Source organism: Schistocerca cancellata, chromosome 1 (assembly GCF_023864275.1).
Source record: "Schistocerca cancellata isolate TAMUIC-IGC-003103 chromosome 1, iqSchCanc2.1, whole genome shotgun sequence".
In the NCBI taxonomy this organism is placed as follows: Eukaryota; Metazoa; Arthropoda; class Insecta; order Orthoptera; family Acrididae; genus Schistocerca; species Schistocerca cancellata.
This window is the reverse complement of record NC_064626.1, coordinates 246,248,616-246,264,099: the sequence shown is the minus strand read 5'-3', so window position 1 is coordinate 246,264,099 and position 15,484 is coordinate 246,248,616. Positions and strand designations below refer to the sequence as shown.

General features: G+C 45.1%; 1 protein-coding gene across 1 annotated transcript in view; it reads right to left on the bottom strand.

The window, feature by feature from the left end:
- LOC126170151 (nitric oxide synthase, salivary gland) overlaps window positions 1-15,484 on the bottom strand; it is a 718,067-nt gene that overhangs the window by 308,169 nt on the left and 394,414 nt on the right. The window contains exon 4 of the mRNA XM_049920700.1: window positions 5,391-5,482. Within this exon, the coding sequence (XP_049776657.1) occupies window positions 5,391-5,482 (92 nt within the window). The remainder of the gene's footprint in view (window positions 1-5,390; window positions 5,483-15,484) is intronic.

Below are 15,484 nucleotides of genomic sequence, written 5' to 3'. Positions count from 1 at the left end.
GTTTTCAACGCTTTCCGAAAATCTAGGAATATGGAATCTACATTTTGTCCTGTTACATGATTTGCAGGATATGATGCGAAAACAGGACAAGCTGAGTTTCGCCCTAGTGATGCCTTCTAAATCCGTAGTAACTTGGAGATCAGCTGCCAAGCATGCTTAATCTGGTCCATGTGAACAGATACCGCAGACCGTTAGATGAGATTGATTTCTCCCTCCAGCTGGAATATGTTCACGAGACGGTCGGGACTGCTGCAACCTTATCGTTTTGTAATACGAACTCATCGCCGAAATATTGACTGTCGGACTGGCGAGTATGATCTTGTCCAGATACAGTACATCCTTCTAATTGCTCTCGATAGTGAGCCACGAATGACGCAATTACATTCTGAACCCGCAGCTTCTCTTGCCTATCATATGTATTGCTACCAGGCCTCCTCCACTCCCTTCTGTCGTAATGCGTTAGTCCTGCACATGTCGACGAAGAGAACTCACAGATACTTGTGCTCATTAAAGAGGCCGCTTCCGGGACGAGGAGGTGTGTCAGCCCCGTTTCGAACCCTCCTGGCGAGCAGACCAGCCTGGATGTGAATTATAGGCATTTTCCAACATCCTAGAAGGTGAATGCCGGGCTGGTGCCCACGTCCTGCCTCACATACTAGCTGCACAAACATTTAGAAAATGTCCCCTCACTTGCATACACAATCAGATGGGGGACACTGTTTCCGCCCTGGAGAAGCTGTGGCTGTGGGATTTGGGGGGTGGGGGTGGGGGGCGGAAGAGGGTGACCGAGCAGGAGACTGATGATCATGGACGTTTAGTCTCAGTAAATGTATAATCAGCAAGAGCAGCAGCAGGTTTTATCTTGTCCCTCCTTCTTATCGCACCATGGTGCTTGATGGTTTGTACTATTGTTCGTTATGGACGCCTAGAGACCATATTTGTCGTTTACGGACGGTAACGAACTGTCTGACTCGACAAAGCCCTTTCAAAAATCTACCGCGTAGTTCTATCAATCTTCTGACTGGTTTGATGCGCGCCCGCTACGAATTCTTCTCCTGTGCCAACCTATTAATCTCAGAGCAGCACTTGCAACCCAAGTCCTCAATTATTTGGGGTGGATGCAACGTGACCCCTGTCTTCCTCTACAGTTTTTATCCTTTACACCTCTTATGTAGCATGGAAGTTATTTTCTGGTGTCTTAGCTGATGTCCTATCATCCTGCCCCTTCTATTCGTCAATATTTTCCAAATATTCCTTTCCTTGTCGATTCTGCGGAGAACATCCTCATTCCATACCTTATCAGTCCACCTAATCTTAAACATTCTTCTGTAGTACCACGTCTCAGATGCATCTATTCTCTTCTGTTCCAGTTTTCCAACAGTCCATGTTGCACTACCATACAATGCTGTCCTACAAACGTACATTCCCAGATATTTCTTCCTCAGGGCCTGTGTTTGAAACTAGTAGACTTCCCTTGGCCAGGAATGCCCTTTCTGCTAGTGATAGTCTGCTTTTTATATACTCATTGCTACCCCCAGCAGTTATTTTGCTGCCTAGTACAATTCCTTAACTTCTTCTACTTCGTGATCTCCAGTCCTGATGTTAGGTTTTCGCTATTTTCATTTTTACTGCTTCTGATTACTTTGCCTTTTTTCGATTTACTCTTAATCTTTATTTTGTACTTATTAGACTGTGCATTCCATTCAGCAGATCCAGTAACACTTCTTAACTTTCACTGAGGATAGCAATATCATCAACGAACCTTTTCATCTTAACTTCCTGTTATTTCCATCACTGCTTCTTCGATGTATCGACTGAACAGTACAGGCGAAAGACCGCATCCCTTTCTTACACCATTTTTAGTCTGTTCACTTCGCTCTTGGTCTTCCACTCTTATTGTATCCTCTTAGTTCTTGTGCATTACCCGTCTTTCCCTATAGCTTACCCTTATTTTCTTCAGAATTTCGAATATCTTACACCATTTTACATCGTCGAAATCTTTTTTCAGGTCGGCAAGTGCTATCAAAATGTCTTGATTTTTGTTTAGTTTTTATTCAATTATCAACCGCGATGTCAGACTTGCCTCTCTGGTGCCTTTACCTTTCCTAAAGCTAACTGATGGTCATCTAACACATACACAATCTTCCCTCCGATTCTTCTGTATATTATTGTTGTCAGCAACTTGGATGTATGAGCTATTAAGCTGACTGTGCAATAATTCTAGCTCTTTTCTCCTCTTGCTGTCTTGGAAGTTGTATGGATGACGTTACGAGAATAGCCGTTTTCTTGCCATTCTCTCCACTCATTTTGGAAATTCCGACTGAATGTTACTATCGCTTCTGCTTTCTTCGATCTTCCAAAGCTCTTTAAAATTTTGATCCTTAAACTGAATGCCCTATGTCTTCGATATCGACTCCTGTTTCTTCTTCTATCATGCCATCAGGTAAATCTTATCCCTCATAGAAGCCTTCAGTGTACTCTTTCCACGTAACCGCTCTCTCCTCTGCATTTATCAATGGAATTCCCATTGTATTCTTAATGGTACCACCCTTGCTTCTAATTTTACCGAAGGTTGTTTTGATTTTTCTATATACGGAGTCAGTCCTTCCGACAGTCATTTCTTTTTCGATTTCTTCACATTTTCCATGCAGACTTCTCGGATTAGCTTAATTTGTGTTTGTGTGTTCCCGAATTTCGTTGAAATTTTTGTACTTCCTTTTTTCTTCGATAAATGGAAGTATTTTTTCTGTTACCCATGCTTTTTTTGTACATACGTTTTTCAATTCAACTTATGTGATTGTCCTTGTTAGAAATGTCCATTCCTCTTCAACTGAACTGCCTATTGAGCTGTTCCTTATTGCAGTATCTATAGACTCAAAGAACTTCAACCGTAACTCTTCATTCCTTAGTACTTCCGTATCCCACTTCTTGGGCATTGATTATTCCTCACTGGTCTCTTAAATTTCAGCCTACTTTTACGTCTGAACTACGAGCCATTACTTGTATGTAGATAACAACCGCTGGTACTGTTGAGCACAGGATAACCAAATCTTTTGTAATCTGTGTTTCTCGAAATAAGCTCGAGTGATATCGGAGTGGTGTACGCCAAATCAGCGAAAAACGTCGCGTGCAGACGACCCTACTTGCCATAAACTGATAACAATGTGTACGTTGTAAAACAGTGATTCCCAGAATTTTCCTCTGCCCCAACACTTTGAGAATCCTGGTAGTTTGATGGAATACCTTGTTTATTTGGAAGGTTAATAGAATTTAAAACAAAAACGAGAAAAGCTTGTTTTATTCAGTGATTACTCGAGTTCTAAATCATAACATATAACACACAGATCATAATTATTGTGACTTTTCAAGCTTTCCCGGCGGAGTGAGTGACGTATGGCTACACTGTTAGTAAACACTGCGTACAGCCCACGCAGACTTTGGGCAGAGAGCGGTTGAGTATGGCGCTATCAATCTACAAATCGTTAGGCATGCGTGACTTCCGCGCCTGCCATTCTTCGTGTAAGTTCTACATACAGAGCACCGACGTGCGGATACCGTCAGTCGTACCTAGCCACTAGCAAGGTTCAACAACTTGAAGATGTCGGACAGCTGCTCTGAGGCAGTACTGTGCAATTGGCACAACGTCATCCGGCAGCAAACCCGGAGAGACTATGTACATGATAATTATTGTCAAAATGCCGAAAAAACGAGAAGTTATTAATAGTTCTTTGCATATCACTATTCACCTCCCGCGGAACACAGTGGAACTGACCCTTGGAGGCGCGTTGAAGGGAAAACAGTGCCCACAAACCTTATCGTCCCATTCGTGACAGAACACGCAGCGTGCTCTGCCAGCACATTGTAGGTACTGCCTCTGCCGAAGTCCACTGTGACTGCAGGTTTATTTTTATCTCTATTGCACAGGTGGTTTTTTTTTTTTTTCTTTATTGTATTTCAATTCCCCATCGGGGCGGGCTGGCAGCAGCATATGCGCTGCTCTTCAGCCGAAAGACATAGAACAAACAATAGAAGACATTTAAAAAGAACAAAGGAGAGAATATGGTGAACATAGATATAAAAAGGGGGATCATCATGGAAGGCAATAGACAAAAAACGGGGAGACCGTAAAATGGAGATAAAAAACTGTTAAAACTGTTTAAAAGTAGCACACACAAAAAGCCACACACTGCGACAATTAAAAGAACACAAGGCACAGTATGACTGGAGCATGAAAGGTATCGACGGATGGTGCAGCACATAACAACCACTGATGGCGAACCTCAAGGCAGTACACAATGAAAATCACACCACTTGACGCACAGGAGAAACAGCACTAAACACAACACTGATGTGGCACACTGACGATGATCAAGACAGAGGATCTGCCAGGCGCAAAGAGAGGAGGGAGACTGGAAGAAGGGAGGGAGGGGAAGAGATGGGGGAGATGAGCGGGGGGCGCGCTGAGGAGGGCCAGGTAGAGAGGGACGTGGGAAGGAAAGAGGCAAGTATGGGGTGCAGGGTCTCAGGGGGAAGGGGGGGAAGGAGGAAAATCCGCTCTGGGAGAAGGAGGGAAGAGGAAAAAAGGGAGCCCTGGGGAGGGGGGGGGGAACAAGGCCTGCACAGGTGGTGACTTCCTGTGGTGAAAATTGAGAAACAGTTTTCCAATTGGAAAGAGCACAAACGCTGCAAGTCATGATAGCGGAAAACTCTTTGTGCAGTTTATCTCATACTTCTATAGGATGGTTACAGGCGTAATTTGTTTATCGTAAACGAGAAGCTAGTCGTAATCAGATTGAGGTCCATACAATCCCCGTTGTGTGTAGCGACCGTTGAATGTAGACAACGAAGAAAAGAACAGCAATCGACAGCGGGGCTCAATAGAGGGCACCACACATCTCTGACGTCACATTTGCTTCCTTTCCAAACATGTAAGTAATGGCTACAGTTTATGTTAGACTCCTGTATGTTCTCCATCAACCAGTGTTGTTTACTACGTTGCTCTTTGGCCTAATTCACCTGTTATTATATGGTAAGTAACTGTGTAATGCTTATGTTTGCTCTTATGATTCGGTTTTACTATCTTATAGTTGTTCCTGTTCTTTGTAATCTTTGGCACAGAAGATGAATATGTAACAGTTGAAATTTAGATCTACTGTAATAAAACGACTGTTTTCACGACAGATTGCTGTTTTCTTCTCCACTGTCTAGAAACAGTTCTCCAATTGGCACTCCCTTTTTCCCCAACACTTTCTCGCTCAATATTTGCCTGCAAAGTCCCCCACTGTGCAATGGGTGATTACCTTTAGGTAAAACAAGGACAATCAACATACAAAACATTTACTATAGATTTATTATCCTTTCTTTTTATTCTGTTAAGTGTTCATACATACCGTATATTTCCCTTGTTGGTGCTGTATTTTATGTGGTTGCAGAGTGCTTCAAACATTCCACTGGTCGTTGTAACGTAGCGACAGTCGAACACCTGTAAGGAGACAAAGAAAAAAACGTTAGTCACCTAAAATGTACTCACAGTAGTAAGTAAAGCCTTCAGAATGATTACATTCACCAGTGTGCAGTTTGTTAGTAATAAGATTACTTCAGTGTCGATTCTCTTTTAAGGACAATTACGCTACAATTTATTTAGGATGCAGGGAATGCATAGGTAAAAGTTAATCTATAGAGTCATTGCATTCCGGGGAAAGGGGGGGGGAGGGTGGAAGAGGGGAACGCAGTTTGCACACTCTCATTCGATTTCGGGACTCGATGGCGGGACTCTTACCCCCGTCTGGTTTAAGTTCTCCATTCTCTTTACAAATAGCTTCTGTGTCGGTTAGATATTTCCTTTAACACAGTCTCAATTGTTCATTTTCTTGCATCCTCGTCGGACCAAAGTTAGTACTCCGCTTCTATCAATTGGCGGAAGATTAAACGTTACATCCTTCGTACACAAACGTTCCTGGCAAAAGAACTTCGTAATACGATGACTCGTGTTGGATCTTTCATGACTTTTACCATTACTTGAAAAAAGAGACAGCATTGGTCGTATATTTTTCTATTGCAAAATCGATTTTCTGTCACTGAGTGACCATCTTCAGTGCTATATTGTATAACAAATTGGGATGCACTGTTGTTACTAAGCTTACGGCAATCATGTGATTGCCGTAAGCTTAGTAACAACAGTGCATCCCAATTTGTTATACAATATAGCACTGAAGATGGTCACTCAGTGACAGAAAATCGATTTTGCAATAGAAAAATATACGACCAATGCTGTCTCTTTTTTCAAGTATACCTGTTACCTGGTCGTAGTGCACAAGACAACATGGAGTCGCCAATCAATTTTACCATTACTTCCGCTTTCTGTTTCTGTGTGAATACAAATGATATGTTCAGGGGAACATTTTCACATGAGAGGAGAGAGGAAAACAACATTCGTTAGAAGCCTTCTACCTCTTGTTGTGGCCTTCAGTCCGACGACTGGTTTAATGCAATCTGCACGCTAGTCTCTTCATCTCTGCGTTGACAAATCAACATTCAAGCATTTAATGCGATCAGGCACCGCTGTCCGATTGGGTATCGCCTTTAATTCGCTAGTCTTGTTAATATCAGCGAGTGTTAAATTAATCACCCGTGACAGTGGAAGAGGTTACCTTTAAGCATTCTTTCTTAAAATTATGTGGGACGTGTTTTGTCAAGGGGAGAAGCGATTTATTTCACGATGTCGCAGTTAATTGGAGCAGCCTTCTTCTTTCCTTCATCTCATTTCGCCGCGGGGATCCTCATCGCGACGGTCTGCCTTACCACACCTACACGTGACACCATTTGCCTATGAATGCGTGGATTATTGTGCGTTAGTGTCAATAAGACGAGCAGATAGACGCAACGCATTGGAGATGACGTCATCGAATACTGCTGTCCGAGAGCCTATAGCCAATAGGTTGACCGCACTGAAGTGCTGTCGCGGCGGATCTTGGTAGACCGCCTGAGCGGCCATGCACTAGGAGTGTCTATCTCCTGTTCAGTGTGCAACTGCGAGCTTGTGGGCCACTAGATCTACAGTACGTGGATAACACGAGAGTAGTGGAGAGGCGTCCGGGACGAATACACTATGGGATCGAGAAGCAGGACACCTTTATGTAATGCGGAATTTACCAATAGATGGCAGGAGAGGGAGACCCGCCAGTATAAAAGGAAGCGGGGATAGCAAATATCATCCGCACTGGCGGATTGTTACGTGATACCACGTACTTACACGTTTGTGACTATTATAGCGCCATCTATCACAAAGCGACAAAAGTGGTCCAACTAAAATATTCATATTTCTTTACGTACTACACGAATATGTAATAAAAAATGGGGGTTCCTATTTTAAAAAAAACGCAGTTGGTATCCGTTTGACCTATGGCAGCGCCATCTAGCGGGCCAACCATAGCGCCATCTGGTTTCCTCCTTTAGGCTAGACAAGTTTCGTTCTTTGTAGTTTTTTCGTTTGATGCTTATTTCGTGAGATATTTGGCCCAGTCACTATCAATGGACCTCTCTGTATATATATATAAATACACTGAAGCGCCAAAGAAACTGGTGTAGGCAAGCATATTCAAATTATATAAACAGACAGAATACGGCGCTGCGGTGGGCAACGCCTATATAAGACAGAAAGTGTCTGGTGCAGTTGTCCCTTGACCTTTTTGCTGCATGGTGTAACCAGTGGCTCCTGAACCACAACCCTTCCAAGACCCAGGCCATCATCGTAGGTCGTACCACTCGCTCCTTCCGGCTCCTGGATTTCTCCCTTACTGTCTGCGCACGTCCTGTCCGCCTCACCCCCACCCTCACCTACCTTGGCCTCACCATTGACCGTCACCTCACCTGGATCCCTCATCTCCGCTCCATCCAATCCAAAGCCCACAACCGCCTCCGACTCCTCAAACTCCTCTCTGGCCGGACATGGGGGTTGCACCCCTCTACCATCCTCCACACCTACAAATCCTTCATCCGTCCCATCCTCTGTTATGCCAGTCCTGCCTGGATATCTGCCCCCCCCCCCACACCAATTCTATAAGTCCCTTCAGATCCTTGAGCGTCATGCACTCCGCCTCGCCTTCCATATACGCCTCCCGTCCCACACGCGGATCCTCTATGATCTCATTCCTTTCCCCCATCTGCTCCTATTCCTCGAACATATCCACATCCTCTACACCTCCCGCCGTCTTGAACCCCCTCACACCCTGGTTGTTCCTCTCCTCTCCCATCCCCGCCCCCTGCCACGTCTTCACCGGTGTGTCCCCCCTACTCTCCATCTCTACACCCTACATCTCCTTTCCCAAGGTGGCTTCCATCAACTCCCGCACCCGGATGATGCCCTCTCTCCCTCCATTTATCCTTCCTATCAACTCGGATCCTCCCCCCCTCCTTTCCTCCGTCCTTTCCCTGGGCTCCCTCTTCCTCCCCCCTTCCATCCTGTGTTTTCTCCCCGCCTACCCTCTCCCTATCTCCTTTCCCCCCCCCCCCCCCCCACGTCCTTTTGTACTCCGCTCCTCTGCCTTCCCCACTCCCTGGCATGTCTGCTCAGCACCCCCCCCCCCCTCTTATGTATCCTCATCTTCCATTGGCTCCTTTCCCCCCTCACCTTTCACTTTTCCTCTCCTTCCCCCCCCTTTTTTCCCATCATCTGACCAGTTTCCCCCCACCTGCTGTCGGGTGTGGTATGTCATATTTGTGCCAATTTTTTAGTGCAATGTTTAAGTGAGTGTTCAGTGTTGCGCGTCTTTCCACAGTGTTGCGAACAGAAATCATGCTGTCGGTGGGTGTGCTTTTTATATCTCTTGCGAACAGAAATCAGACTGTCGCCGTGTTTTTTTCTGCTTCCTGTGTATTTTATTAGCATCATCCACCCTGCGTTTTATGTTTTAAGCTCCAGTATTTTCTGCCATTTTACCTTTAAGTCATCGATTTTATCACCAACTGTTATTATTTTTTTATTATCTTCATCTTTTTAAAACAAATTCTGTAGGCTGAAGAGCGGTGTAATAAGCTGCTGCCAACCCGCCCCCTTTAGGGGGAATCGAAACTCAAAAAAGGAAAAAAAAAGGTGCAGTTGTCCCTGCCACGTCTTCACTGTTGTATCCCCCCTACCCTCCATCTCTACACCCTACATCTCCTTTCCCAAGGTGGCTTCCGTCAACTCTCTCTCCCGGATGGTGCTCTCTCTACTTCCATTTATCCCTCCTATCAACCCTGATCCTCACCCCCCTCTTTTCCTCCGTCCTTTCCCTGGCCTCCCTCTTCCTCCCCCCTTCCATCCCGTGTTTTCCCCCCACCTACCCTCTCCCTATCTCCTTTCTCCCCTCCCCCGAGTCCTTTTGTATTCCCCTCCTCTGCCTTCCCCACTCCCTGGCACGTCTGCTCAGCACCCCCACCCCTCTTATGGATCCTCGTCTTCCATTGCCTCCTTTCCCCCCTCCCCCTTCACTTTTACTCTCCTTCCCCCCTTTTTTTCCCGTCATCTGACCAGTTTTCCCCCCACCTGCTCTCGGGTGTGGTATGTCATATTTGTGCCAACTTTTTAGTGCAGTGTTTAAGTGAGTGTTCAGTGTTGTGCGTCTTTCCACAGTGTTGCGAACAGAAATCATGTTGTCGCTGGGTGTGCATTTTATATCTCTTGCGAACAGAACCAAGACTGTCGCCGTGTTTTTTAATTGTCTGTCTATTATTTTTCTGCGTCCTGTGTATTTTATTAGCATCATCAACCCTGTGTTTTATGTTTTAAGCTCCAGAATTTTCTGCCATTTTACCTTTAAGTCACCGATTTTATCACCAACTGTTATTATTTTTTTCTTATCTTCATCCTTTTAATACAAATTCTGTAGGCTGAAGAGCGGCGTAATAAGCTGCTGCCAGCCCGCCCCCTTTAGGGGGAATCGAAACTCAATTAAGGGAAAAAAAGAAAAAAAAGTGCAATTGTTATATCTGTTACTGCTGCTACAATGGCAGGTATAAAGATTCAAGTGAGTTTGAACGTTGTGTTGTAGTCGGTGCACGAGCGATGGGACACAGCATCTCCGAGGTAGCGATGATATAGGGATTTTCCCGTACGACCACTTCACGAATGTGACGTGAATATCAGGGATCCGGTACAATATCATATCTCCGACATCGCTGCGGCCTAAAAAAAGACCCTGCAAGAGAGACCAATGACAACTGAAGAGAATCGTTCAGCGTGACGGAAGTGCAACCCTTATTGAAATTGCTGCAGATTTCATTGCTGGGCCTTGCGTGCGAACTATTCAACCAAACATCATCGATAGTGTTTCGGAACCGAAGGCCCACTCGTGTGTCCTTGATGACTACACGACACAAAGCTTAACGCCTCGCCTGAGCCCGTCAACACCGACAATGGACTGTTGATGGCTGGAAACATGTTGCCCGGTCGGGCGAGTCTCGTTTCAAATTGTATCGAGCAGATGGACGTGTTCGGGTATGGAGACAACCTCATGAATCCATGGAACGTGCAGGGGACTGTTCAAATTGGTGGAGGCTCTGCAATGCTGTGATATTGGACCCCTTATACGTCTAGATACGACTCTGACAGATGGTACGTACGTAAGCATCCTGTCTGATCACCTGCATCCTATCGTGTCCATTGTGCAATCCGACGGACTTGGGCAATTCCAGCAGGACAATGCGACACCACACATGTCCAGAATTGCTACAGAGTGGCTCCAGGAACACTGTTCTGAGGTTAAACACTGCTGCTGGCCACTAAACTCCCAATACATGAACATTGCTGAGTATATCTGGGATGCCTTGCAACGTAGTATTCAGAAGAGATCTCCATCCCCTCGTACTCTTATGCATTTAGGGACAGCTCTGCAGGATTCATGGTGTCAGTTCCCTCCAATACTACTTCAGACATTAGTCGAGTCCATGCCACATCTTGTTGTGGCATCTCTGAGTGCTCGAGGAGGCACTACACGATATTAGGCAGGTATACCAGTTTCTTTGGCTCTTCAGTGAATGATTTTTGCTAACATATGTGGCGATCTAAATTAAATTTTAATAAAGTAATCAGTTAACAGATGTGTCTTTTGGCACATACACTCCTGGAAATTGAAATAACAACACCGTGAATTCATTGTCCCAGGAAGGGGAAACTTTATTGACACATTCCTGGGGTCAGATACATCACATGATCACACTGACAGAACCACAGGCACATAGACACAGGCAACAGAGCATGCACAATGTCGGCACTAGTACAGTGTATATCAACCTTTCGCAGCAATGCAGGCTGCTATTCTCCCATGGAGACGATCGTAGAGATGCTGGATGTAGTCCTGTGGAACGGCTTGCCATGCCATTTCCACCTGGCGCCTCAGTTGGACCAGCGTTCGTGCTGGACGTGCAGACCGCGTGAGACGACGCTTCATCCAGTCCCAAACATGCTCAATGGGGGACAGATCCGGAGATCTTGCTGGCCAGGGTAATTGACTTACACCTTCTAGAGCACGTTGGGTGGCACGGGATACATGCGGACGTGCATTGTCCTGTTGGAACAGCAAGTTCCCTTGCCGGTCTAGGAATGGTAGAACGATAGTTTCGATGACGGTTTGGATGTACCGTGCACTATTCAGTGTCCCCTCGACGATCACCAGTGGTGTACGGCCAGTGTAGGAGATCGCTCCCCACACCATGATGCCGGGTGTTGGCCCTGTGTGTCTCGGTCGTATGCAGTCCTCATTGTGGCGCTCACCTGCACGGCGCCAAACACGCATACGACCATCATTGGCACCAAGGCAGAAGCGACTCTCATCGCTGAAGACGACACGTCTCCATTCGTCCCTCCATTCACGCCTGTCGCGACACCACTGGAGGCGGGCTGCACGATGTTGGGGCGTGAGCGGAAGACGGCCTAACGGTGTGCGGGACCGTAGCCCAGCTTCATGGAGACGGTTTCGAATGGTCCTCGCCGATACCCCAGGAGCAACAGTGTCCCTAATTTGCTGGGAAGTGGCGGTGCGGTCCCCTATGGCACTGCGTAGGATCCTACGGTCTTGGCGTGCATCCGTGCGTCGCTGCGGTCCAGTCCCAGGTCGACGGGCACGTGCACCTTCCGCCGACCACTGGCGACAACATCGATGTACTGTGGAGACCTCACGCCCCTCGTGTTGAGCAATTCGGCGGTACGTCCACCCGGCCTCCCGCATGCCCACTATACGCCCTCGCTCAAAGTCCGTCAACTGCACATACGGTTCACATCCACGCTGTCGCGGCATGCTACCAGTGTTAAAGACTGCGATGGAGCTCCGTATGCCACGGCAAACTGGCTGACACTGACAGCGGCGGTGCACAAATGCTGCGCAGCTAGCGCCATTCGACGGCCGACACCGCGGTTCCTGGTGTGTCCGCTGTGCCGTGAGTGTGATCATTGCTTGTACAGCCCTCTCGCAGTGTCCGGAGCAAGTATGGTGGGTCTGACACACCGGTGTCAATGTGTTCTTTTTTCCATTTCCAGGAGTGTATTTGGCTCCTGTCCCCATCTCTGCAGATCGCTAAACGAGACTCTTAAATGTCTGATGATGATCTTCAAAGACTGAAACCAGCTATCATAGATAAAATATTTTGCGATCAAGACTGATTAATTTATTAAAATATTGTGCAGCGGATGGCGGAGGGTACAGAGTACCAGAGTTAGCGATTTTCTGTCCTAATTTCATTCGCATATGAAGCCTCTGTGCGTCGGCTTATTAAAGATGTTTTGAAAAAAACTGGAAAAACAGGTGCTATAACAATATGTCCCGAAAACCAACGACTGTTGCGATACGGACCAGCTTCCTTGTGACGAGTAATGTGTAGATTTTGGTGGTGTTGGCCGGCTCACTGTTGCAGTTCATTTTGCATTGTCACAATAAGCACGTATGGCACATGCAAATCCTCGAGCAATCATGGTGTTGGATGAGGTTAGTTAGGTTTAAGTAGTTCTAAGTTCTAGGGGACTTATGACCTAAGATGTTGAGTCCCATAGTGCTCAGAGCCATTTGAACCATTTTTTTTAAAACCACATCCAGGCTGGCAGATACAATGACCCTCGTTGTTGATCCACCGGGTGGTTCGAACTGGGGCCGTCTGCTCTGTTAATGAGTCAGAAATGGCCGCTTTAACGGGTACAGGTTTCTGGGTTGGTGCTTCAGTATCAACAATTGGGTATAAATTGTCGGTGACAGACTCATTGGGGCATACACTTATCCATGAGACAGTGTCTCATGGGCGAACGATTGGTGAAGGAGGTCCGTTACCATGTCCCGCGATTCATTGAACCTCAATCTGTTGGATTTCTGGCTATGAGGACATTTAAATGCGTAGGTGTATGCTCAAATCCTCGATAGTATGCAGATGTTACAGGTGCATATCACCAGTTCATGTGATGCTATCCAAATCGAGCCAGCTCTATTCGAAAGAGAATATGATTCATTGTGAAGGAAGGTTAAATGAATGAAGGCTGTGTGAAGAGGCATGGTAAACACATGCAACAACGCTTATAGTGACTATGCAGCAGGCAGATGGGAATAAGTGGTCAAATTGATCTATATATGAACGATATTTGTTTTCAGACATACCATTAGAGGAACTTTTCTTCTATTTTCGATCAACATCACCTCTCGCAGGAATTCGGACCTTTTTTTTTTTTTAATTTACCCTGTGTATGTTACGTTATTCTCATCACATCTATGCCAGATATTATGATGATGGCAGCAGAATGGTTGCATAGTCTTCCTCAAACATAGGTTCTGTAGATTCACCCAATATTGACGTGAACTACGCCGTCTTTTTTCTAATGATTGCCATTTATGTTAACTGATTCTTCCGTCGCTTCCTTGTACAAAAACATAGTAATAAATGGAAAGCGCAATACTGTGTGTGATCTACATAATTAATAAATATATTTAACTGTTTTTCGGCTTACAATTACATGACGAGATTTTAACTGACTATCGCCGACAAAGAAGTTACAATATTTGTAAATAACACCGGAAGAAATGTTACTCATCTAAACTGAGATAGAAACACACAGTAAATGTCGTCTTTGACAATGTAGTGGTAATGGAATTAACAATTTAAAAAGTTGAACAATAAATAAATATAAAGGGAGAACCAGCAGGAGGAGGAGGAGGAGGAGGAGATTAGTGTTTAACGTCACATCGACAGCAGACTTATTAGAGGCGAAGTACAAGCTCGAATTATGGAACCTTTGGGAAGGAAATCGGCCATCGCCTTTCAAAGGAACCACCCCGGCATTTTCCTGAAACGATTTAAGGCAATCACGGAAAACCTAAATCAGGATGGCCAGGCGCAGGTTTGAGCCGAATGTGAGCCCAGTGTGCTAATAACTGCCCACCCCACTCCGTGGGCGACCAGGGAAAACATTAAAGCTAAACATGAGAATCAGCTCCTATTTGAGAATTTGAATTAAATTAACGATCATAATAAAATAAAATTAGCACTTTAGAAGATTACTAAAAAATAGCTTGAAGAGCTGTTACGTATGGAAAGTGATATAGAAACAGAGTAAAATATAGAATTGGTAATCGTGAGACCCGACTATATGGAGGACTTGGGCAATCACATTAAAATAAAAATAAACAAATGAAGGAACAGAAATGAACAGACATTGTGGATGTTATGGAAAACTTTGTCAGCTTTTACCTAATTAATAGTGTTACAACTGCACTGTCAAAGATGATATTTACTGTACGTTTGTCGTTCAGTCTAAATGAACAATATCTTTTCCATTGTTGTTTATAAATATTGTAACTTACTTGATATCGATAGTTAAAATCTGTTGATTATCTTGTAAACGGAAAACGTGTTAAGTAAATAAATTAACCCTGGAGAACATACTCAGTTTCGTCGATTCCCATTTAATTTCCCGGAGTATCTCATTACACTTTCTTGTGGGCTATACTACTCTGTTACGTTACTAGCAGTTAGCTGTTCAATTTGTTGGATGTGAATTATCACGTCTACTTTATCGGTCACTGGAACAACAGAAGTGGTAACATTGGCGTTTCATGTGGAGTTTCCTCTACGGATGCACCGCACTATCCGAGAACCGTTCCAAAAAAAGTAATTTAACTGTGGTTTCCTAATACTGGTTTTTCTGCATGTACTCGTATTGTGGACAGCTGTTGAGCGGTCATAGTATAGTGTCTCGCGTGGTCCATGGTAGGACGTCTCGCCGCCGGCATAATGGTGCAAGGAAATTCTAGCCGTTTCTAGGTAGGTATTTGTAGTTTATTTACCGAGTGAGGTTTCGCTGTGGTAAGACTAGGACATTTATGCCCATAAATTTGAAATGATTACGTAGGTAAGATACAAACGAAGGTCCTAAAGAGGGATGTATTACAGATGGAACCAAGATTAGCAGGGAGTGGTGGGAGGAATTATACTGGCATAGCTTTTATCGAAAGAACCATCCCAGCTCTCA